Source organism: Podarcis raffonei, chromosome 16 (assembly GCF_027172205.1).
Source record: "Podarcis raffonei isolate rPodRaf1 chromosome 16, rPodRaf1.pri, whole genome shotgun sequence".
NCBI lineage: Eukaryota > Metazoa > Chordata > Lepidosauria > Squamata > Lacertidae > Podarcis > Podarcis raffonei.
In genome coordinates, this window is record NC_070617.1 from 2,953,763 (window position 1) to 2,977,648 (window position 23,886).

At 45.0% G+C, this 23,886-nt stretch overlaps 1 protein-coding gene across 3 annotated transcripts in view; it reads right to left on the bottom strand.

Moving 5' to 3' along the window:
* Positions 1-19,592, bottom strand: part of TUFT1 (tuftelin 1) — a 52,792-nt gene extending 33,200 nt beyond the window's left edge. For 2 of the 3 annotated variants that reach the window (XM_053368635.1, XM_053368634.1), the window contains exon 1: positions 19,414-19,592. In XM_053368635.1, the coding sequence (XP_053224610.1) occupies positions 19,414-19,530 (117 nt within the window). In that variant the 5' untranslated portion in view covers positions 19,531-19,592. Of the gene's footprint in view, positions 1-7,555; positions 7,656-19,413 lie in introns of those variants that run through there. The other variant, XM_053368636.1, reaches the window with a different exon arrangement.
* Between the last annotated feature and the right edge of the window lie 4,294 nt (positions 19,593-23,886).

Below are 23,886 nucleotides of genomic sequence, written 5' to 3' on the forward strand. Positions count from 1 at the left end.
GTAATTAAGTGGAGATTTTGATGCAGGTGATATTTTCCAACGCTCATCGATTAAAAAGGCACTAACTGCCATATTTTAGCCAATGTGGTGCACTGCTGTATACTGGTCACCAAGACCCGGGTTCCAAAATCTACTGTGTGAACCTTAAGTCGTTCACACAGTCCTACCTCACAGGGATGTTGGTAGGATAAGATGAGACCACATACACAGCCTTGGGAAAACTGGAGGAAGGACAGGTTAAATAAATAAATAAAAATAACAGCCGCCACCTGATAAGATGTGAACAGAAGAAAAAGTTTGTGGCCTCCTTTACACGGCTGTTGTACAAAGCCTTCACATTTTCTCTTCAGCAGGGCTTAGAGCCCAGCCAGAAGTCTTTTCCACAATACGCCGACTTGAGGTGGGTTAACTGGAGATACTGGGCATTGAACTTGGGAAGAGAGGCAAGTTACTAGTCCTCAGTGTGCATAATCACCAGTATCCACCCAGGTAGGATATTAGCCACAAAATCCCTCTGGGTTTGTTGTTGTTGCTGCTGTTGTGTCATCAACCTACATCACAAACTTCCGACTCCCAAACGCAAGCACGTTATGTATTTGATAATAACTAACTCCCAACTGCAAGCACGTTACGTATTTGGTAATAACTAACATTTATATAGGAGTCCAGCTAGCCAGGCTCTTGTGATCCAGGATGTAATTGCAGAAAGGCCACATGCACCTAGTGGACAGCGCCTGTGACGTCACCGCTAAGGCACCCTTGGTTGCTAGAACGTGGATACATTCACACAGTAACCACAAAACTGGCTCATCCCAAAACAAGACATAGGGAAAGGTAAAGGGACCTCTGACCATTAGGTCCAGTCGTGGACGACTCTGGGGTTGCAGTGCTCATCTCGCTTTATTGGCCGAGGGAGTCGGTGTACAGCTTCCGGGTCACGTAGCCAGCAGGACTAAGCCGCTTCTGGCGAAACCAGAGCAGCGCACGGAAACGCCGTTTACCTTCCCGCCGGAGTGGTACCTATTTATCTACTTGCACTTTGGTGTGCTTTCGAACTGCTAAGTTGGCGGAAGCAGGGACCGAGCAACGGGAGCTCACCCTGTCACGGGAATTCGAACCGCCGACCTTCTGATCGGCAAGCCCAAGCGGCTCTGTGGTTTAACAGACAGCGCCATCTTATAACAGGTTTGGGATGGGCTTAGCACACAACTGATGAAAATAAGAATCGTCAAAACGGTCACTTTCCTCAAGAACTCAAACTGGGGACAGGTGGGAGAAAAGGTTTATAAATCCACCCTAAAGAGACGAGGAATGCTATTGTTATGACCCTGCCTAGGAATTTTAAAATACCTCGTTGGAGTCCTGAGATGCCATGGCTGCATTGAGTGGAAGTTTAGCTCTTATTTACGCCTTAATCCTTTCTTGTAGGAGAGGGGGCATTTGCAAGACTGTTAACTCAGGAAAACTTGCAGTGACAAAATTCAGGGCCTACGGTTCTTTACCGCCATTTAAAATTCAGTGTGATGTGGCGGTAAACTGATTTTTTAAAAGCCAGAGTTTCCTAACACAAGGCATTGCAATGTAAACAGAATGATGGAAATCAAGATGTAAGCGCTAGAATTTATGACCAGGAAAACTAGCACACACAGAAACCCCACACCTGCACGCGACCCATTTCTTGCAAACTAAAATTTTTAATAAAGATACGGTTTTCCAAATGAAATCTGAGTCACAAAGACGCCATTTCAGAAGTCTGTGATAAGCAGGAGTTCACATTCATAACCCTGCCTAATAAGAACAGAGGGTCACAGTAGATTAAAAAACAGGTACCATATTTTTCGCTCTATGAGACGCATCAGACCACAGACGCACCTAGTTTTTGGAGAAGGAAACAAGAAAAAAAATTTCTGAATCTCAGAAGCCAGAACAGCAAGAGGGATCGCAGTGAAAGCAGCAATCCCTCTTGCTGTTCTGGCTTCTGGGATAGCTGCGCAGCCTGCATTCGCTCCATAAGACGCACACACATTTCCCCTTACTTTTTAGGAGGGAAAAAGTGAGTCTTATAGAGCAAAAAATACGGTAACTTTCCTTCTCAGTGATCACACAATATATCCCTGGCAAAACACCTTTTTTTTTCTTTTTTTTAGGAGTGGGCAGGGAACAACCACCTTAGGGAAGGAAGATTTGAGCTGCATCCTAGCTAAGCATTCCAGTTGCTTATTTGCATTATTTAAAACCAGCATAAAACAGAAAAAGACAACTGTATTTTTAAAATTCCAGTTACAGATAGGTAGCCGTGTTGGTCTGCCATAGTCAAAACAAAAAAAAAAATTTCTTTCCATTAGCACCTTAAAGACCAACTAAGTTAGTTCTTGGTATGAGCTTTCGTGTGCATGCACACTTCTTCAGATACAGTTTCAGTGTATCTGAAGAAGTGTGCATGCACACGAAAGCTCATACCAAGAACTAACTTTGTTGGTTTTTAAGGTGCTACTGGAAAGAAAAAAAAAATTTTGTATTTTTAAAAGGCAGGATTAAAACATCCCACCCAATCAAGGAGCCTACAGGTAACTGAAAGCCGAAGGCCTTGCAGAAAGGAAAAAGGTTTTCCTAAAGGTGAGCAATGATGGGGATCAGGTGAGCATCCCTGTTTCTAACCAGAAGAGATGGTTTTCCCCCTTTGACCTTTTATTACTCTCCCAGCATATATATATATATATATATATATATATATATATATATATATATATATGCTAAAATCCACTCAGAAGCCTTCCTCCTTCAGCTTAAAATTAGGGTTTGTACACCAGCCAACTGACCACTTAAATGCTGTCAATTCGCCAGCAGTCAAATATTCTATGAGGCTTGACAAAGTGGACGGCTGTCTACTTAGCAAAAACAGCCTTTGTTTCAGGTTTGGCTTTAAAAAAAAAATGCTTGCTGTTACGTTATTTGGCTTAATCTCCTTCCTTAAAAAATTGACTTGAAGCAGATTCTGTGTTCCAGGATTAAATAAAAAGCGTGTGTCATGATCTGTTTATTTATTAGAGGCCTTAGGGAGTGTTGTGCAAAGTTGGAACATGAAATAAAAAGGAGCTGGATGCCTTTGCTTCTAAACCAGAGTTAGCTACCGCACTTTGTTTTTGTGTTCCGCCTACCTGCCAAGCCTGCTGATTATTTAAACTTTAAACGATTTAAATCACATTTCTGTTCCAACACAAATAAATTGCAAAATGCTTCACTGTTACTTGACTGGTCAACTGGATAAATCTTCCTTTTTTGCTGGGTCAAATGCCCAAATTTTTATCCAAGCGACAGCTACTCGTTAAAGAAAGGGGAAAAAAAACTCTCCTTCAGAGTGTTGTTGTTGTTTTACTTTTTTAAAATGCCAAGACCCGACAAGGAATGAGCAGTAAATTAAGCCAAGGACAAGGTTGGGAGGGAGAAACTCATTATCTTGGCCTTTTAAGGTGAAGGATGAGATTTGAAAGATGGTCAAAGTTCATGCTTTGATTCAGCAATTTCAAGAATTTGGGTGGGCAGAGGAATTTGCAAAACCAGATAACAGCAGAGACAAAGAACAAGATAAGGAAGAAGAGACAGACAACGCAGGTGAACTACAATACCCTACCTATCTCTCTAAGGAGAGTAAACACAGGTAAATTTAGCTATTGAGTCAGACCAACCTGGGCAGTTTACAAATCTGTGTACCAGAGGTTTTATTTACAATTAAGTGGCACGTAAATTCTGTTAAATAAATACTGGTAAATTAACAAACACAACAGACACCCACTCTGTTTTGTAAAAGTGCAAGACATTAACATCCGCCTGAACTTGCATTAATTTTTTCAAAAATATGTTCCCACCATCCATCCTTTCAACTCCTACCCCACCTCCTTTCCCCAAAAAAGGCCTATTTCAGGAATATCTCATTAATTTGCCCTCCTCATCTCCCAGCGGAGACATCAGATAAGCAACCATTTTCAGCAGCAAGGAGTGGCATTATCATGTCATTATTGGTGCCATCCCAAAAAGGTTGGACGTGTCAAAACAGCCAACCTGCAATTCTTTCAGATAACAGTTTTAAATCATGTTCGACTTTCCACACAAGACTCATTCCTAAGAGTCCACGACCAGAAGGAGGAGGATTACCAGGAAGAATGGATGAAATTTAAAGACTATTTAGTAAAATATGTTAAGTTAAACTAATTGGAGAAGCTTGCAAATAACAGATAGGACATAATCAGATAATAGGATGAATTAATATGTTTAATACAGAGTTGGAAAGGAAAATAAAAATATTTTAAGTGACTAAGTTAATTTTGTAAGAATAGTGGTTTTGGAAAACCGTTAAAATGATATACACTGAAATTCAACCTGGGGGATAGGAGGAAGTCACTCAACAATGTTTAGCTTAAATACGGTTGAGATCTATGTTTGTTTGTCTATTTGTGTGTTTAAATTTTTTTTTGGAAAATTAATAAAAAATTTTGGGGGGGGGGAAGAAACGAGACTCATTCCTGCATCTGACAGCACAAAATACTCCGATCAAAGACCACTCAACCCCCACGGAAGCCCCCCCCCCCAAAATAGTAAGATGTTGGAAAACCTGTAGGGACTCCCCAGGTAGCAGGCCAAGCCCCAGTCGCTGACTCCCAGACCCCTACAACTAAATCTACCCTGGGATTTAAAGGGTCACAGGGATCCTGCTTTAAGAATTTTATTGGGGGGGGGGAGTGGGAGATGGGACAACCCCAAACTCACCATAGAGAGATGATCACTGGGCAGCCTTCACAAGTGAGAGGTAATGGTGGGAGAGTCCCTAAAACAGGGTGGGTCTGATTTAAATCATGATTTAAATCACTAGTCAGTAAGACTTGATTTAAATCTCTCATTTTTTTTACAGAAAGACTCATTCTTGCTGGTATAATCTCAATAATTACAACCAGATGAAGGCTTCCTTTTTGGAATAATAAATTTCCAGAGCGGTTTTTACAGTGATATCAAAAATCACTGATTTGGTTATACTATTAGAAATACATAGACAGATAATTATGAAATTACTGTGAGGTTCAATAAGTGAACTGTTTATATTTGGACAACTTTTCTGCTGTACTTTATCTGGAAGGAGAAAAATAATCATTTACTTAATAACAATTTAAACAACTTATTTAACTAAAGCAATAACATTGTAGCATATGTATCCATGTTTGTTAACTTAAAACAAATCCTTACTTCCTGATGAACAGCCTTTGGACTATAATGTAACCTAAACAGAAAACTACCTTTAGAAAGATTTTTCCTCCAAAAGCATTTTATTTTAAAAATTCTATTTAAACAAAAAAAATCTATATATATTTAAAACAATCATTGATTTTTATCCACCCTACCCTAAAGTAGGTCCTAGAAGGAAAGAGGCCTTTAGTAACTGCAACCTCACAAACCTACGGAAATAGATGCCACCTCCGGGCTACCTCATACAACAAAAATCACTATCACAAGAGGGAAAACACAACTGCGGTGAACATTGGTAGTCCTCACAAACTCATCAGGTGGCCTGAGGGAAGTCATTTTCTCCTGGCCTCTATTTCCCCCATTGCCATCTGCAAAATGGGCACACAAAATCTTTCCTTCCTCGCTTCCAAGGGTCAATGTTACGGCCAGATGATACGCACAAACTTTTTGTGGAATCCTTCTTCAACTAACGCAAGTCAATTATGTCCTAAGTCTAGCCACTGCCTTTGACATTTTGCACCCTGCAAAATAAATACTTCTCAAAACTGTTGAGCCTCTCAAATCTAAGTGTTACAACTCAGAAGTCGCCGCAAGAATATTGGTAAAAAATTATATAGCCTCCTCCTTACAAAGGAGCATATTCTATGTATTTCTTTAAAATATAATTTGCTTTTCTCCTTTTTTAAAACAGGACACCCAAGGAAGAAGCAAACAACAATCTGATCAGGAGACTCATGCATACATATAGGCAGTGATCCTAGCTACACCTACTCAAAAGTAAACCCCACAGAATTCCACGGGGAGTTACTTTTGAGCAATCAAACTTAGGTTTGAAGCCATTTGTTCTTTAAATCTTGAGTCTACTTGACTTTAACACAAGTTCAGACTAATCCCAGATAAAAAATGTGTCTCTAGTAGTTTCTTCCACACCAAATATGAGCTTTTTGGCCCAGAACTGTGGATACCATGCCTTCCCCCCCAGGCAAAAAGCTGTAACCTCTGCTTTAGGGGTAACTTGCAAAAAAAAGAGACAGACAGAGACTAAGAAATACTGTATATATGTCTGGAACTTGTTGACATAAGGGCCAACTGCACATGCTCAGAGGCAATCTTTACAAAGTGCAATGAGCGACAGCTAGTATTTACATTACGAGTAACCACCACGCAGGACTACCTTATACAGTACTTATTTAACTGAGTGCCAACTGTACAGTGATACCTCGGGTTAAGTACTTAATTCATTCCGGAGGTCCGTTCTTAACCTGAAACTGTTCTTAACCTGAAGTACCACTTTAGTTAATGGGACCTCCTGCTGCCGCCACACCGCCGGAGCACGATTTCTGTTCTTATCCTGAAGCAAAGTTCTTAACCTGAAGCACTATTTCTGTGTTAGCGGAGTCTGTAACCTGAAGCGTATGTAACCCGAGGTACCACTGTACTCAACTAACAGTGCGATCCTACACAGGTCTACTCAGAAGTAAGGTTCAAGGAGTTGTACTCTCAGGGACAAGATGACAGTCCAAGTGTTTATAGGATTCAACCTTGATCTGCCAAACACACACCTACACTTCTGGCTGTATCGCAGTACAATCTGATTTTGACTTAGAACAAACTTGTTTATCTTTTTGACAGTCGTTTTTCTTTTTACATCTCGGATGCAGCGTTATTCTTAAATAATGTACAGTACTGCATTTAAACACACACACAAAATCACATTACTTCATTTTCTTTTATGTATCAACAGGGCACATCGCTTTCCAAGGGTGTTAATTCGATGCTCCTCAGAGTAGACTCATTGAAGAAACACAACTAATTCAGGTTCATAAAATTCAGTGGACCTACTCTGAGTAACACTTAGCAACCTAAAGTCCTTTTTTTCCCTTTAAAAGAATAGCAAATAAAAGTTACCAAGGAACGATGCTTTACGAACGGTAAGGAATTTTTAAAAAATGATATTAAAAAGTAAAATAGGTTTCAAATATTAGAGAGAAGTAAAATATATTTAAAAGTTTAATTATTATTTATAAAGCCTCGAACAGGTGCAGAGGAACGCTGCTTTACAAACGGTAAGGAATTTTTAAAAATGATATAAAAAAGTAAAAAAAATTATATAAAAAAGTAAAAAAAATTATATAAAAAAGTAAAAAAAAGATATAAACAAGTAAATACTTTTGTTTGTTACTCTTTACGATTGCCACAGTATTGCAAAGGTTTTAAATATTAGAGAAAAGTAAGTTTTATTTAAAAGTTTAATTATTATATATGAAGCCTCGAACAGGGGAGGGTGAAGCGGTGCAGAGGAACCCCCGTATCCACTTACCGGGTTCTCTCCCTCCGGTTGCAGATCCACCAGCGTGCAAAGGCTCCTTGCCCCGTTCATTGCAGCAAACCTTCCCTGCCCGCTCCGCTCCCGGCGACGCTTCCTTACGACTGAAGGCGCATCCGGCCACGCCCGCTCCTTATATATTGACCACGCCCACTCCCCGCCCCTGCCGCCTCGGCCACGCCCCCTCCCCTCACTCGCCCGCCAGCGCTGGCCACGCCCACCCCTCCGTTCTGCTGCGTCATCTCCCCCCCCGCTGGCCACGCCTCCGCGCGCTCTCAAAGGCCCGCCCACCTTTGCCGTCATTCTTTTGTCCGTCGCGGCTCGGCGACTCCTTAGGCTCCGCCCCCTGCCCCTCCCTACTCCCTTTCCCCGCACATGCGCATTCGCTTTGTCCCTTTATATTAATACATTGGCAATGTATACATCTATTAACTAATTGGTTAGTCCCGCGCATAAAGTCTGCAAACGTTTGAGGGCAGGGAATTGCCTCTAGAGTCAGGATGCCTGCCGTCCTCAGTGATCCAGCCTTTAGTCAATAATAATTCATTTTAATATTTCCAATAATGATTAATTATTGGCTATAAACCAATTAATAATTACGTATAAACTCGTTATTATTAATAGTTTTGGCTACTTATTGCGATTATTAATAAACATAAATAAGAAATCACAATTTTATTTAAAAATTACAATTGTAATTGTTAATGGTTAGCCTTTTTAAATATTAGTAATAGTCATGCTTTAGTTACTGAGAGCATGGTATTGTAAGCTACCTTGCAGGCTCGAGTAATTTACAAGTAGACTGCTTTGTTCAGGGAGGATTGATTTAGTTTTCGTCGCTTCTAGATACAGCAGGAGACAAACAGTTGTTTTGCAAATAGCATCAGTTGCTGTTTAGTCGTGTCCACCTCTTGGTGACCCCCTGGACCAGAGCACGCCAGGCCCTCCTGTCTTCCACTGCCTCCCGCAGTTTGGTCAAACTCATGTTGGCCTCTTCGAGAACACTGTCCCACCATCTCGTCCTCTGCCGTCCCCTTCTCCTTGTGCCCTCCATCTTTCCCAACATCAGGGTCTTTTCCAGGGACTCTTCTCTTCTCCTGAGGTGGCCAAAGTCTTGGAGCCTCAGCTTCAGGATCTGTCCTTCCAGTGAGCACTCAGGGCTGATTTCCTTTAGAATGGAGAGGTTTGATCTTCTTGCAGTCCATGGGACTCTCAAGAGTCTCCTCCAGCACCAGAATTCCAAAGCATCCATTCTTCGGCGATCAGCCTTCTTTATGGTCCAGCTCTCACTTCCATACATCACCACTGGGAAAACCAGAGCTTTCACTATACAAACCTTTGTTGGCAAGGTGATGTCTCTGCTTTTTAAGGTGCTGTCTAGGTTTGTCATTGCTATAGCATCAATTAGAGATACTCTGAATAACTCAGAGAAGCTATGAGCTCTGCCGTGCAGGGCCACCCAAGATGGACAGGTCATAGTGGAGAGTTTTGACCAAACGTGATCCACCTGGAACAGGAAACGGCAAGCCACTCCAGTATCCCTGCCAAGAAAACTCCATGGACAAAGACAACAGGCATATAGCATCAGTTAAGGTAAAGGGACCCCTGACCATTAGGTCCAGTCGTGGCCGACTCTGGGGTTGCGGCGCTCATCTCGCTTTACTGGCCGAGGGAGCCGGCGTACAGCTTCCGGATCATGTGGCCAGCATGACTAAGCCGCTTCTGGCAAACCAGAGTAGCGCACAGAAACGCCGTATACCTTCCCACCAGAGTGGTACCTATTTATCTACTTGCACTTTGACATGCTTTTGAACTGCTAGGTTGGCAGGAGCAGGGACCGAGCAACAGGAGCTCACCCCGTGGTGGGGATTCGAACTGCCGACCTTCTGATCGGCAAGTCCTAGGCTCTGTGGTTTAACCCACAGCACCACCCGCATCCCTTATAGCATCAGTTAGAGATACACAAAACAACACACTCTGGCAAGGCTTTTAATGTTTGGGTTGTCTGGGTGTGGAAACGAGGTTACTGTATGAAGGGGAAAATAGCTCAGCTGTCAGAACATGAAGCTCAATCTCAGGGTCTTGGGTTTGAGCCCCTCATTGGGCAAATAAATACACACACATATATACATATATGCAGCAGTGTTGTATAGTGGTTAGAGGGCTGGACTAAGATCTGGGCGTGTCCAGGGTTCAAATCCCCACACAGCCCCATGAAGCCCACACTGGGTGACATTGGTTCAGTCACAACCTCTCAGCCAAACCTACCTCACAGGGTTGTTTTGAGAATAGAAGGGGGGGGGGGGTTAAGAAGCACATGGACTAGTTCCTTGGAGGAAACGTGGGGTAGAAATGTGATAATGAACAAAACTAGATATATAAAGTAGAAACACCAAGCACCACATCTCAAGAGCATGTGCAGAGTGCATTTTGCCTGTGCTATTAAGCAGTCGCCTTCAGGCACATCTCCACCAACCTGACATGGAAGGTGGCCTCCTGGAGCCATCGTTGGCCCATAAACCCAGGACTGCAGCTTGGCAAGGACAGCCTGTGCCAGTTTGCTCCCAGGCCCTGAAGCCTGAGCTCAACAGTGGCCAATATCTTTTGTTTTGTTTTTCTGACAAGGCCCACATGCCCTCAGGATGTAATCTGGCAGGTGCCACAAACCAAATGAGTGACATCCTCTCTCTCATCTTTAATTCAAAAGCATCCATTCTTCGGCAATCAGCCTTCTTGATGGTCCAGCTCTCACTTCCCTACATCACTACTGGGAAAACCATAGCTTTTACTATACGGACCTTTGTTGGCAAGGTGATGTCTCTGCTTTTTCAGATGCTGTCTAGGTTTGTCATTGCTTTTCTCCCAAGAAGCAGGCGTCTTTTAATTTCCTGACTGCTGTCACCATCTGCAGTGATCATGGAGCCCAAGAAAGTAAAATCTCTTACTGCCTCCATTTCTTCCCCTTCTATTTGCCAAGAGGTGATGGGACAGTGGCCATGACCTTAGTTTTTTTGATGTTGAGCTTCAGACATGTGAAAAGGATCTAGGAGTCTTGGTTGACCACAAACTTGACATGAGTCAACAGTGTGACGCGGCAGCTAAAAAAGCCAATGCAATTCTGGGCTGCATCAATAGGAGTATAGCATCTAGATCAAGGGAAGTAATAGTGCCACTGTATTGTGCTCTGGTCAGACCTCACCTGGAGTACTGTGTCCAGTTCTGGGCGCCACAGTTCAAGAAGGACACTGACAAACTGGAATGTGTCCAGAGGAGGGCAACCAAAATGGTCAAAGGCCTGGAAACGATGCCTTATGAGGAACGGCTAAGGGAGCTGGGCATGTTTAGCCTGGAGAAGAGGAGGTGAAGGGGTGATATGATAGCCATGTTCAAATATATAAAAGGATGTCACATAGAGGAGGGAGAAAGGTTGTTTTCTGCTGCTCCAGAGAAGCGGACACGGAGCAATGGATCCAAACTGCAGGAAAGAAGATTCCACCTAAACATGAGGAAGAACTTCCTGACAGTAAGAGCTGTTTGACAGTGGAATTTGCTGCCAAGGAGTGTGGTGGAGTCTTCTTCTTTGGAGGTCTTTAAGCAGAGGCTTGACAACCATATGTCAGGAGTGCTCTGATGGTGTTTCCTGCTTGGCAGGGGGTTGGACTCGATGGCCCTTGTGGTCTATTCCAACTCTATGATTCTATGATTCTATGATTCAGACCATATTTTGCGCTCTCCTCTTTCACCCTCATTAAAAGGTTCTTTAATTCCTCCTCACTTTCTGCCATCAAGGTTGTGTCATCTGCATATCTGAGGTTGTTGATTCTCCCCATTTAGGATCCTACAGAACATAGCTACCCAGGCTAGTAGCCCTTGATAGCTGCCCCCTCCTCCCTGTATTCATCCAACGCTCTTTTAAAACCCTCCAAGTCAGTGGTCATCGATCTGAATCTGCTGAGCAGGGTCATCCAGATATTTGGAGTGCATTGTCATCAATTCGCTGATGACACATAGCTCTTATTTCGCCTTTACATCAGAAAGTGCAGCGGGGAATGTGCTGGTTTGGTGTCTTATTTCAGTAATGGGCTGGACAAGAGCCTCAAGCCCTAATCTCCAGAGCAGGAGAAAACAAGCAGGCTCCATCTTTCCATGTGAGATATTTGAAGATAGCTCTCATATCTCTTCTCAGTCTCCTCTCTTTCAGGCTAGACACACCCAGCTCCCTAAACCATTCCTCATAAGGCTTGGTTTTCAGACCCTCAATCATCTTGGTTGCCTTCCTCTGCACACATTCAGCTTGTCAAGATCCTTCTTAAATTGTGGCACCCAGAACTGGACACAGTACTCCAGGTGTGCTCTGACCAAGGCAGGGGAGAGTGGGACTATGACTTCCCTTGATCCGGACTTCTGTTGATGCAGCCTAGAATAGCATTATTTTGCTGCTGCATCACAATGTTGACTCAGGTTCAGCTTGTGGGTCCACCAAGACCCCTTGATCCTTTTCACATGTACAGTGGTACCTTACAAACGCTTCAGGTTACAGAATCCGCTAACCCAGAAATAGTACCTCAGGTTAAGAACTTTGCTTCAGGATGAGAACAGAAATCGCGTGGCAGCGGGAGGCCCCATTAGCTAAAATGGTACCTCAGGTTAAGAACAGTTTCAGGTTAAGAACGGACCTCCAGAATGAATTAAGTAGTTAACCTGAGGTACCACTGTACTGCTGGCAAGCCAGGTGTCCCCCATCCTATATTTGTGCATCAGGTTCTTCCTGCCTAAGTGCAGAACCTTACATTTGCCCTTCTTGAAATTCATTTTGTTAACTTGCTTGCACCCAGGTCTCCAATCCGTTAAGGTCATTTTGAATTCTGATTCTGTCTTCTGCGGCATTAGCTACCCCTCCCAGTTTGGTGTCATCTGCACATTTGATGAGCACCCCCTCAATTCCTTCATCCAAGTCATTTATAAAGACGTTGAACAACAACGGGCCCAGGCCAGAACCCTGCGGCACCCCAACTTTTCCCCAGGATGACGAGGAACCATTAATCCAGCGGTTGTCAACCTGTAGATCCCCAGATGTTGTTGGACTACAACTCCCATCATCCCTGAGCTCTGGCCTTGCTAGCTAGGGATGATGGGAGTTGTAGTCCAACAACATCTGGGGACCCACAGGTTGAGAACCACTGCATTAATCTTTGGGTTCGGTCAGTCAACCAGCTACAAATCCACCTAACAGTTACCTTGTTCAACCCACAGTTTACCAGCTTCCTTGTGAGAATATCACTTGGACTTTGTCAAAAACCACACTGAAATCAATATTTTGTATACTCCCTGTGTTCATATTTAATTCAGTCCTATAACCAAAACCATGAGAACTGGAAACTTAACTGTTATATTTAAGGGATAAGGTCTAGTTCCTAGCAGCAGATTTCAAAACACACATGTACTGGGTAGGGCCGGGAGGCGAGGCCAGAGAAAACCCAGGACAGGAATAAAGTTCTTTGATGTGAACACATCCGTGTCCTTTTATTCTCTGTTCCGGTTGTTGATGTAAGGAAAGGCCAGCGCTTGTCTGAGAGACACACCCCTGAGAGTTAAGGATAAATTACAGGGCTCGCTCACCCTGCCAGAATCGTAAGCTTTAAAACGAAAACAAGAGTTGGGTAAGGGCTTTTGTTTGCTTTTGCTCCGGCTGAACCCTTAGGAAAAGCTCCTTGCAGTTTCATCAGTAATTTGGTTTCCCCCCCTATAGAATCATGAGAACTAGAAACAACCCCCTTTTTTTAAACCCTGCATTTTCTCCTTAAATAAACATCAGGGTTAGAGCAATAAAGCCAGGCCTGCCGCTTCTGTCTATTTGCAAACGGCTGCGTGTCTTTGCATCTTTATCCAATACAGCGGAGCCACAGGAAGCAGGTGCTCTACCCAGTGGCGTAGCGTGGGGGGTGCAGGGGGGGCCAGCCGCACCGGGCGCAACATCTGGGGGGGCGCTCGCACTCGCAGCTCTCTGCGCCTACCTGGCTCACTCACTCTCTCTCACTGCAGTGCTGGCTGTGCGAATCCAATCCGAGCCGCCGGGTCGCCGCCCACTGTGGAGGGGGTGGGTGCCAGGCGTGTGGTGCGGAGAGAGAGCGAGGGACTATCTGGGGGAGGGACAGTGCAGTGGCCGCCCAGCGCAGCGCTGAGCGCGGGAGAGAACCACACCAGACCAGACCAGGCAGCAGCAAGAAGAAGCTGGCAGCGGCGGCAGGTTAGGGGTTAGGGGGCGCAAATTACTTGCCTTGCCCCGGGTTAGGGGGCGCAAATTACTTGCCTTGCCCCGGGTGCTGACAACCCACGCTACGCCGCTGGCTCTACCACAGAGCTACAGCCTCTCTCTTAAAGTAAGAGGCTAGTCCTCATGGTTCCTGAATACAGGGCTGCTCTAGAAAGCCTTATCTAGGTCTTATACGTAGTCAGGCCAATGCTCTGCCTAGCTTCAAACTGTATTGCCTACGCTGGTTTCCTCTGTGGGGTTTCAGTCAGGGGTCTTTCTATAAAGCACATTTAAAGAGCACACACACAAATCCAAGAAAAAAGAATTGTAGTTTATTAAGGGTGCTGAGAATTGTAGCTCTGTCAAGAGGTAAACTATAGTTCCCAGGATCTTTGGTGTGTGCATTAAATGTGCTTTAAATGTGTGTACGCAGCTTATTCTTCCTCAATCCAAGAAATATTACAGAAACCAAAGATCTGGCTTGTTAGCAGTGTGAAATTCAACCCTCTATATCACCTCCTGGCAAATAGAAGGGGAAGAAATGGAGGCAGTGAGAGATTTTACTTTCTTGGGCTCCATGATCACTGCAGATGGTGACAGCAGCCACGAAATTAAAAGACGCCTGCTTCTTGGGAGAAGGGCAATGACAGGCCTAGACAGCATCTTGAGAAGTAGAGACGTCACCTTGCCAACAAAGGTCCGTATAGTTAAAGCCATGGTTTTCCCAGTAGTGATGTATGGAAGTGAGAGCTGGACCATAAAGAAGGCTGATCGCCGAAGAATTGATGCTTTTGAATTCTGGTGCTGGAGGAGACTCTTGAGAGTCCCATGGACTGCGAGAAGATCCAACCTCTCCATTCTGAAGGAAATCAGCCCTGAGTGCTCACTGGAAGGACAGATCCTGAAGCTGAGGCTCCAAGACTTTGGCCACCTCCTGAGAAGAGAAGACTCCCTGGAAAAGACCCTGATGTTGGGAAAGATGGAGGGCACAAGGAGAAGGGGACGACAGAGGACGAGATGGTGGGACAGTGTTCTTGAGGCTACGAACATGAATTTGACCAAACTGTGGGAGGCAGTGGAAGACAGGAGTGCCTGGCGTGCTCTGGTCCAGGGGGTCACGAAGAGGCGGACACGACTAAACGACTAAACAACAACAACAAAATACCTCTCTGAAACCCTTGCTGACACACACAACCTGTCCTTGCACTCCCTTATTTTATCCCAAGCCCCTTAACTCCTCAACTCCGCTTCAAGAGATCTCTTTGCCTCTGCGCCATATTTGATATTCCTCCCTTCCTAAAACTGTTTCTGGCCAAAGAAATACCAATTTCCCGCCTGTCAACTCTCTTCAGTTCCATCCGTTTTTTTCTGCATTCCGCGACTGCCCTTTGGAGGCAGCTGAACATTCTTGTGTCATCAGAGAAGGTCAACCAATAGGGAAAGTGTTTGCAGACAATGGCATTAAAAAAAAAAGCAGTTGCACACACATGACACATAACGAAGAGCAACTCTGTTCTTGGAACTTGTATCCTGGAAGTCATCAGGAAGTCCTGTCCACCCCCAAGGCATTGGTAATGTCACTGCCAATGACATTTTGGAACAATGCAAAGAACAAAACAAATTTAAATACGTCCTGCACAGGTCAGGAATTTTAATTAGGTGAGGCCGAGAAGGAACTTGAGCGGTGCGTACACAAAACACATCCCTCCCACCCCGAGAATTCTGGGAAGTGCGGTTCGCCCTTCACTGATCTGCAAGTTCACAGCGCCCGTAAAAAACTACAGTTCCCAACATTATTGGAAGGGTGCTTTAAATATATGGTGCGTGCACAGTCACAGAATAAAAAATGAAACAGGAAGTTTGTTTGGCCAAAAGAAACAGAGGCTGCCATCGTTTGGGGGGCAGAGACACCACATGACAGGCAGAAATTCTGCAGGTGTAGCTTATGTCCTTCACTGCAGCTCTGTGCTAAGGGGGAAAGCTTGACCCATGAGTTTTCTGCTGGACAGGCAGCTACTGAATATTATCCTTAAAGAGCATTAAAGATAGCAAGCTCCCCTCTCAATATGTATTACATCTGATCAGACAGAGAGATAGAAAAATATTGTTATATTCATGTTATTGTAAGTTGCCTTGTGCTTTTAAAAACTGGAAATGGAGAGAGAATTTCTTTTTTTTAAGGAGGACATTGAAGAAGGAGAAAACCTGCATTTGCTGGATCCGTTCCCTTCGGTATCTGTTTTATAGTTTTGCTTTTCATCTTTTAATTTTCATCTGTTATCTGTTGCTATGCTTGTTCTCTCTCTTATATGCATTATATTCATTTTCGTTAAAATTGAAACAGAAAAGCTATAACAAAAAAATAAATAAATTCCTTTCAGCGTTTCCGCCTGCAAGTCTTCACACCAAATAGTCTGTAGCCTGCAAATTTTTGCTGGATATGCATGACATATTTCCTATCTAAATTTGACTGCCTCCTCCAGGTGATTTGAATATACTTCTCCATCAACATGCAAATGTATTTTCTTTTCAAAAAACACAAGTGGTTTCTTTCAAATGAATCAGGCCCCGAGTTCAAATTACGCCCCTTCTGCTGTGCCAGCTTCTTGAGATCTGGCTGAGTTACCAGAATTCAAGATGAGCCCATCCATATGCCTTTCCCTTGAAAGGGCGTCTCTGCTTATCACATCGTCATGTCAGCAGACGCCTCCTTAAATATCCTGAAAACATATTGAGGTTTTGTCCAAATGCTAATTTGTTTAATTGATTAAATGAGTCAAATTACAGAGGATTAATCACACGAACAGACTTCTTTTTTAATCAAGCTGCTGAAAACATGTCAAGCACACGTCAGTCAATATTCAACACCAAAGCAGATGTGCTGACACACACACACCCAGAACGAGGGTTTATTGGGTGCAAAGCCACCCCATCCAATAGCCTGGGTGCCCCTCAATAACAGATAATCATACAATCGCTACCACCACATCTTAAGTCCTGAAATAACTCATCTCCATTATTTATTACATTGATATCCCAAGGTTCTTCTCACAACAACCTTGTGAGGTAGGCTAGGCTGAGAGGCCGTGACCGGGCCATCGAAGCTCCATGGCCGACTGGAGATTTGAACCCGAGTCTCTCCCTAGTCCGGCACTCTAACCACTACACAACCGCTGCCTCTGAAGGGCCGCAGGTTCCCCCCTCCTGCCTTACCAAGTCAAATTGCTTCAAGAAAAGGCATCCGTTTAGCGAAGAATTGGAAGAAACAATATTTACCAACTATTAAAGAATGGCAGATGAAGATGATGGACTTTATGGAACTTGCCAAACTGACCAGGAGACTCCGAGACCAGAGAGAAGAGACGGTGGAAAAAGATTGGAAGAAGTTTAAAGAATATTTGGGGGGAAAATGTTAATATTTAAATCTTAGAATAGCTTTGGAAGTGGATATAGGCTGTAGGGTTAGAAGTAGAAGATAGGGTATTTTAAAACAGTATTATTTGTAAGTATAAAATGTGAAGTTATTTTAAGTGTGATAAAAAAAAAGATGGTTAGACATTATGATATATGTAAACTGCTAAAGATGAAGTAAAATGAAAATCAGATAGGTGGGACTTGGGGAAGTCCACTTAACAATATTTAGGAAAAAAAAGGATATGACAAGAATTTGTTTGTATTGTTTGTCTTTTCTGTTTGTGTTTTTTATTTGTGTTATAAAATGAATATACTTTTTTGAGAAAATAAAAAAGAGCAGGCATCTGTTTTCTGCCGATCGCAGCGTGGCTCGCTTTCTCGAGTCATCGGGAGCTTTTAAAGCAGTCGGACAAGGCGCAGGTCCTGGTCCAACACTCTGACCAGCACATCTCACGGACTCAAGACTCATCGGCGCATTAAACGGAGCACAGGCTGCTTCCAGCCGTGGGCCAGCGCTTGTAGAAAGGTTGCGTACGCTTGTGAGAAAGAGTGAACACACTTGTCATTGAACCTGAGAGGTGAGCAGCTACATGGCTGCACAGCTTGTGTACAGTGGTACCTCGGGTTAAGAACTTAATTCGTTCCAGAGGTCCGTTCTTAACCTGAAACTGTTCTTAACCTGAAGCACCACTTTAGCTAATGAGGCTTCCTGCTGCCGCCGCGCCGCAGGAGCACGATTTCTGTTCTTATCCTGAAGCAAAGTTATTAACCTGAAGCACTATTTCTGGGTTAGCGGAGTCTGTAACCTGAAGCGAATGTAACCTGAAGCGTATGTAACCCGAGGTACCACTGTAGTTGTCAAATGCAGCATGTAAACACTCGTTGCAGGAGAAGGACTTAGTGAGTGAGCTTCAACCTTGGGTGCAGAAGGTTCTGGGTTCAATTCCTGGCATCTCCTGGTAGGGTTGGGAAACAGCTTCCCATCTTCTTCCTATCTTTAAATCAGCCCCATATTTCGAACGCTGAGGACTGGAATCTTAATTTCTTTTTAAGGAAAAGACTGCAGCTTAAATGGGCAGGGCAGCTGCCCTGCATGCAGAAGATTTTTGGTTCAATCCCAAACATCTCCAGGTACAGCTGGGAATGTTCCCTGCCGGAAACCCCTGGAGAGAGCCTGCCAGTCAGTGTAGACAATATTGAGTTAAATGAACCCCTGGGCTAACTTGGTTGGAGTCAGCAGCTCCCAATGTTCCTACGAGAGCCTCCTCTGAGAGAAAGATATAAAATGAAGAGAGGTATTTTTCTCTCTCACACACTAAAGCACTCACCACACCAACAGCCAGATAGACCCCTTTTCTGAGGCAGGAACACCTCCAGGGTCTCCCCGCAGGTAGACCACTCCTGGCTGAGGAGGCTCTATCTGGCCTCATCCTCACAGACCTAGGAGAAACATTTATCCCACTTCAGGGATGGCGTCTAGACGGGAGCGGATTTTGCCCAAGGGGTCAGCCGTGAGCTTCCTTGGCCCCAAATCGCTTGACAGATCTCCATCTAGTGCAATTTTGCTTCCCAGTGTCGCCTGCACAGCATATCTTTAAAGCACTGCTCCCCCCCCAAAGAACCCTGTATACTGTAATTTACAGAACTACAATTCCCAGCATGCCCAACAACCTACATTTAACACCCCCTCCAATAACCTGAGAACTATAGTTTACTTCTCCCAGAGCGACAATTCCCATCATCCATGACAAATAACTTTTATCACACCCCTCAAGAATCCTAAAAACTGCAGTTCACCCCTCGCAGCGCTACATTTCCCAGCACCCCTGACAAGCTACATTTAAAGCAGCCACGCACCCCAGTAACCTAAGAACTGCCATTTACCTCTTTAGAAAAAGCTACAATTCCCAGCACCTTGACAAACTACATTCAAAACACACCTACCCCTCCAGAATCCTGGAAACTTTAGTTCGCCCCTCACAGAGCTACAATTCCTAGCACCCTCGACAAACGACAATTCCCATATCTTTTCGTGGGGATCGAATGTGCTTCCGATACGTCCCCAATCCAGTTCATCCATCCCCTTCTGCCGCTCCTGGGCCAAATTTGGCACAAGGTCCGCCAGTTGCCGACCCAGGTCACCAAGCAGGCTCTGCGGGAAGCCCCTTCCCCTTCAGAGACTCACCTGGGGGCAGAAAACCCTCCTCTCCTCCTCTGGACCCCAGAGATGAGGGTGCAGCCAGCTTCTCCCTATCCCTCCGGCCGGCATGGAGAGCCTTCTGGGACGGTGCCAGGAGGCCATGGCGCCTTTTCGGCTCGGAGCATCTGTCGACAACAACCTCTCCTTCTTCTCCTTCTCACCTGCCTGAGCTGAGGAGCCGGTCTGACCTCCAGCTCGGCTGAGAGAGGCGTTCCATCGTTCCCTTGGGCTGCTCCTCCTCCTCCTAATTGTCACATTCCCTCGAAATTACATCATGGAGGCCCAAGGATGGAAGGGAGTCTTCAAACTCATCAGGGAGGCTGCATGCACAGCGACAGAATGAAAGCACATTCTCCCATGGGAATGTCTTGTTGTTGTTTTTTTAAATTATTCATTTTTCTATTTCATTCATTACATACATCTCAAATTCTGAACATTTACTATATATTCCTCCCTCCCTCCCCTTCCCCCAACTTCCGCTTCTGGTTTCTCCTTTCACCCGCTTTGCTATCTCTCCACAGAAAAAGATAATAATGATAATGATGATAATGATGATAATGATGATAATGATAATAATAATAATAATAATAATAATAATAATAATAATTTATTTATACCCCACCCATCTGGTTGGGTTTCCCCAGCCACTCTGGGCAGCTTCCAACAAAATATTAAAATACAGTAATGCATCAAACATTAAAAGCTTCCCTAAACAGGGCTGCCTTCAGATGTCATCTAAAAGTGTGGTAGTTGTTGTTCTCTTTGACATCTGGTGGGAGGGCGTTCCACAGGGTGGGCGCCACCACCAAGAAGGCCCTCTGCCTGGTTCCCTGTAACTTCGCTTCTCACAGGGAGGGAACTGCCAGAAGGCCCTCGGAGCTGGACCTCAGTGTCCGGGCAGAACGATGGGGGTGGAGACGCTCCTTCAGGTATACTGGACATAACATCAAACCTAAAAACATAGAAATAAAAGTAAATACACCATCCTATTTCACCATCTTCTAAACATTTTCTGATGCTGATAATGTGGATGTTTATTTAAATCCTGCCATCAAGTCTATTGACTTTCTTTGTTTCTGCAAATATAATATGAATGGTTCCCAATCTTTTTCAAAGTCTCTGTTGTCTTTTTCTCTTAGTCTATCTGTCATTTTTTGCCAGTTCTGTATAGTTCATCAACTTCTATTGCCGTTGTTCTTTAGTTGGTGTTTCTCCAGTCTTCCAGTTTTGTGCAATCAATGTGTTGTTGTTTTTTAAGGGTGCTGGGAACTGTAGAACTGCCCACGGGGAAACTACGGTTCCCAGGATTAAGAACATAAGGAAAGCCTGCCGAATCGGGCCAAAGGGGGCCCAACCAGTTCAGCTTCTGATTCTCACCTTGGCCAACCAGAGTCCTGTGGGGAACCAGCAGGATTCGAACTCTTTCTCCTCCTATGGTTTCCAGCGACTGGTATTCAGACGCACGGCTGCCTCCGGCTGTGGAGGTTCTGGTAACCTCCGTTAATTAATACACCCAATCCTCTTTTAAAGGTAAAGGGACCCCTGACCATTAGGTACAGTCGTGGCCGACTCTGGGGTTGTGGCGCTCATCTCACTTTATTGGCCGAGGGAGCCGGCGTACAGCTTCCGGGTCATGTGGCCAGCAGGACTAAGCCACTTCTGGCAAACCAGAGCAGCGCACAGAAACGCCATTTACCTTCCCGCCAGAGGGGTACCTATTTATCTACTTGCACTTTTGACGTGCTTTCGAACTGCTAGGTTGGCAGGAGCAGGGACCGAGCAACGGGAGCTCACCCCGTCGCAGGGATTCAAACCGCCGACCTTCTGATCAGCCAGTCCTAGGCTCTGTGGTTTAACCCACAGTGCCACCCGCGTCCCTAGATATATAATAAATGTTCATAAGTGTACCAACCAAGCACGTACATAGATCAGCACAGGAAGACTGACCTGAAACCATTTTTGATTCCCAAACTGACCAAATGTTTCCTCTGCAAGGAGGGAGGCGGGTCAGGGAGCCTTCCCATTGTCTCAGGAATTGAGTAATCAGCATTTTAATGGTTGACAGACTATCAGGAAAGGCAGATAACCTGGCAGACAGGAAAAATGCGTTCAGATTTCTGCTGTAGACCGCCTTTTCTGTGATGTAAGTATGTGGGGGGTGGTCTTGGGTTACACCCCTTCTGTGATGTATGTATGATGTGTGGAGGGGTGTCTTGAGCTCCAGGGCAGGGAATTTAAAATGTCTAGACGTTGTTCGAGGTCCTCCTCCTTTCCTGCGTGTGAAGGGAGCCCCCTGTTGCAACAGATCAATAAAGATCAGGCTTATTAGCTGCTTTGCTTCTCAATATTCTCTGGCTGGCCTCTGTTATTTTCTCCTACCAATAGGGAACCTACGTAAGGACTCTATATGGGCTCTTGGGTACCCCATAAGGGAAAAAAGGGCAATTTTTGTTTACAACATTCCTTCCTTGGATGTTTTAAAGCAAAGGTTGGACGGCCGTCTGTCATGGATGCTTTTGCTGAGATTTCTGCATTGCAGGGGGTTGGAATAGATGACCTGTGATTTTATCCTTATGCAAGACAGATTGCTCTTAAAAATACAGAAGATAAGCCACCGGAAGAAGCAGAAGGGCAGGCAGGAAAGGTGCCCAGTGCTCCCTGGAACCTTCTACCTGGAAAGGTAGGCAATGATCTCTGATTGGCAGCTCCTCCTAAGGAAACACAGCGAAACTTGAGCGAAGGGCACCTGCAAAAGTTGCACAGCGGAATTGGATGTGAACTTTGTCCTGACCAGCTGAGCAAACACAAGCAGCGCCCAGCCCAGCCCACAGTTTGCCACTTCCCCCAGCAGCTGATAACTGGGGCCGGTTCGGCAGATTTTAGATATTTGAGATGTAGCAAAGCCGCTTTCCTTCTCCTGAGGGAAGGAGCTTCTGGGGTGCAAAGGATCTGGGAAATTGGTAGATTGCCAGCAGGCTGCCGAGTCTTTCTCAGTAGACCAGAAAGCATTTCTTGACTCTGCTCTAACTGTAGGCAAGCTCTGAGCCTCGGTGTTCCACAGATGTAAAATGGGCCTGCCTGCTGCTGCCGCTGCTGCACCACGTTGCTTTTTCCTCCTCCCTCCCAATCGCTTTTCCTTTTGTGCCGTGTCTGTCTTATTCCTTCATGTTTCCAAGCTGACTTGGAAGGCTTTTCCAGCAGTGAACAGCGGGTTAAAAAATGGTTTGAATGGATGAATAGAAATATTCATTCTGGCCTGGTGTGAATCTCTCTCTCTCCCTCCCTCCCTCTCCCTCTCCCTCTCCCCCCCCCCCCCCTCTTTCTCTCTCTCTGTTTTTCACCCAGAAATATGAGTGGTTGTGAATGAGAACCTAAAGCATGGGTAGGCCTGAGGGCCGGATCCGCCTCAATCGCCTTGTAAATCCAGCCCACAGACGGTCTGAGAATCAGCGTGTTTTCAAGTGCGTAAAATGTGTCCTTTTATTTAAAATGCATCTCTGGGTTATTTGTGGGGCATAGGAATTCGTTCATTATTTTTTTCAAAATATAGTCTGGCCGCCCACAAGATCTGAGGGACAGTGGACTGGTCCTCTGCTGAAAAAGTTTGCTGACCCCTGATCTAAAGCTACGTGGAACTGTTGCACAGATTAGGGAAGATCAGAGGAAACCTCGCTGGCTCCTTCATCCTACGGCAGTTGCCCTTTCTCTATACCCAACACGGTCATGTTTTCCGTCTCGCCGCAGGTATGATGTCACACCTGAGCAGGAGGGAGGCGAGTTCTGCAAACCCAGGCGTCCAATTACAGAGCGATTCCTTTGCAGTCTCAGAGAGGTTCCATCACTGCAGATGGCTGAGCGGATCATTTTTGCCCTGTGAATCACCCGGCAGACACGCAACATCTGGCCAAAGGTGGTGTTTACAGGATCACAACAAGGAGGCCGGAAGACTCAAGGCACAAAGCTCATCTGCTTTCTCTCTCTTTCCGTATCCTGCTTCTGTCTTCTTGCTCTGCCCCCTGTTGTAAACAAAATCTGCCCTTTTTCCCTTATGGGGTATCCAAGAGCCCGTATAGAGTCCTTACGTGGGTTCCCTATTGGCAGGAGAAAAGAATAGAGGCCAACCAGAGAATATTGAGAAGCAAAGCAGCTAGTAAGCCTGATCTTTATTGATCTGTTGCAACAGGGTGCTCCCCTCACACGCAGGAAAGGAGGAGGACCCAGAACATAGGTGTGCCTGCCCTTATTTTAAACTCTCTGCCCCACATACCACCCCGCCATACATCATATATACATCACAGAAGGGGTGTAACCCAAGACCACCACCCCCACAAACATCATACCTGTTGTTTAGTCGTTTAGTCATGTCCGACTCTTTGTGACCCCCTGGACCAGAGCACGCCAGGCCCTCCTGTCTTCCACTGCCTCCCGCAGTTTGGTCAGAGTCATGCTGGTAGCTTT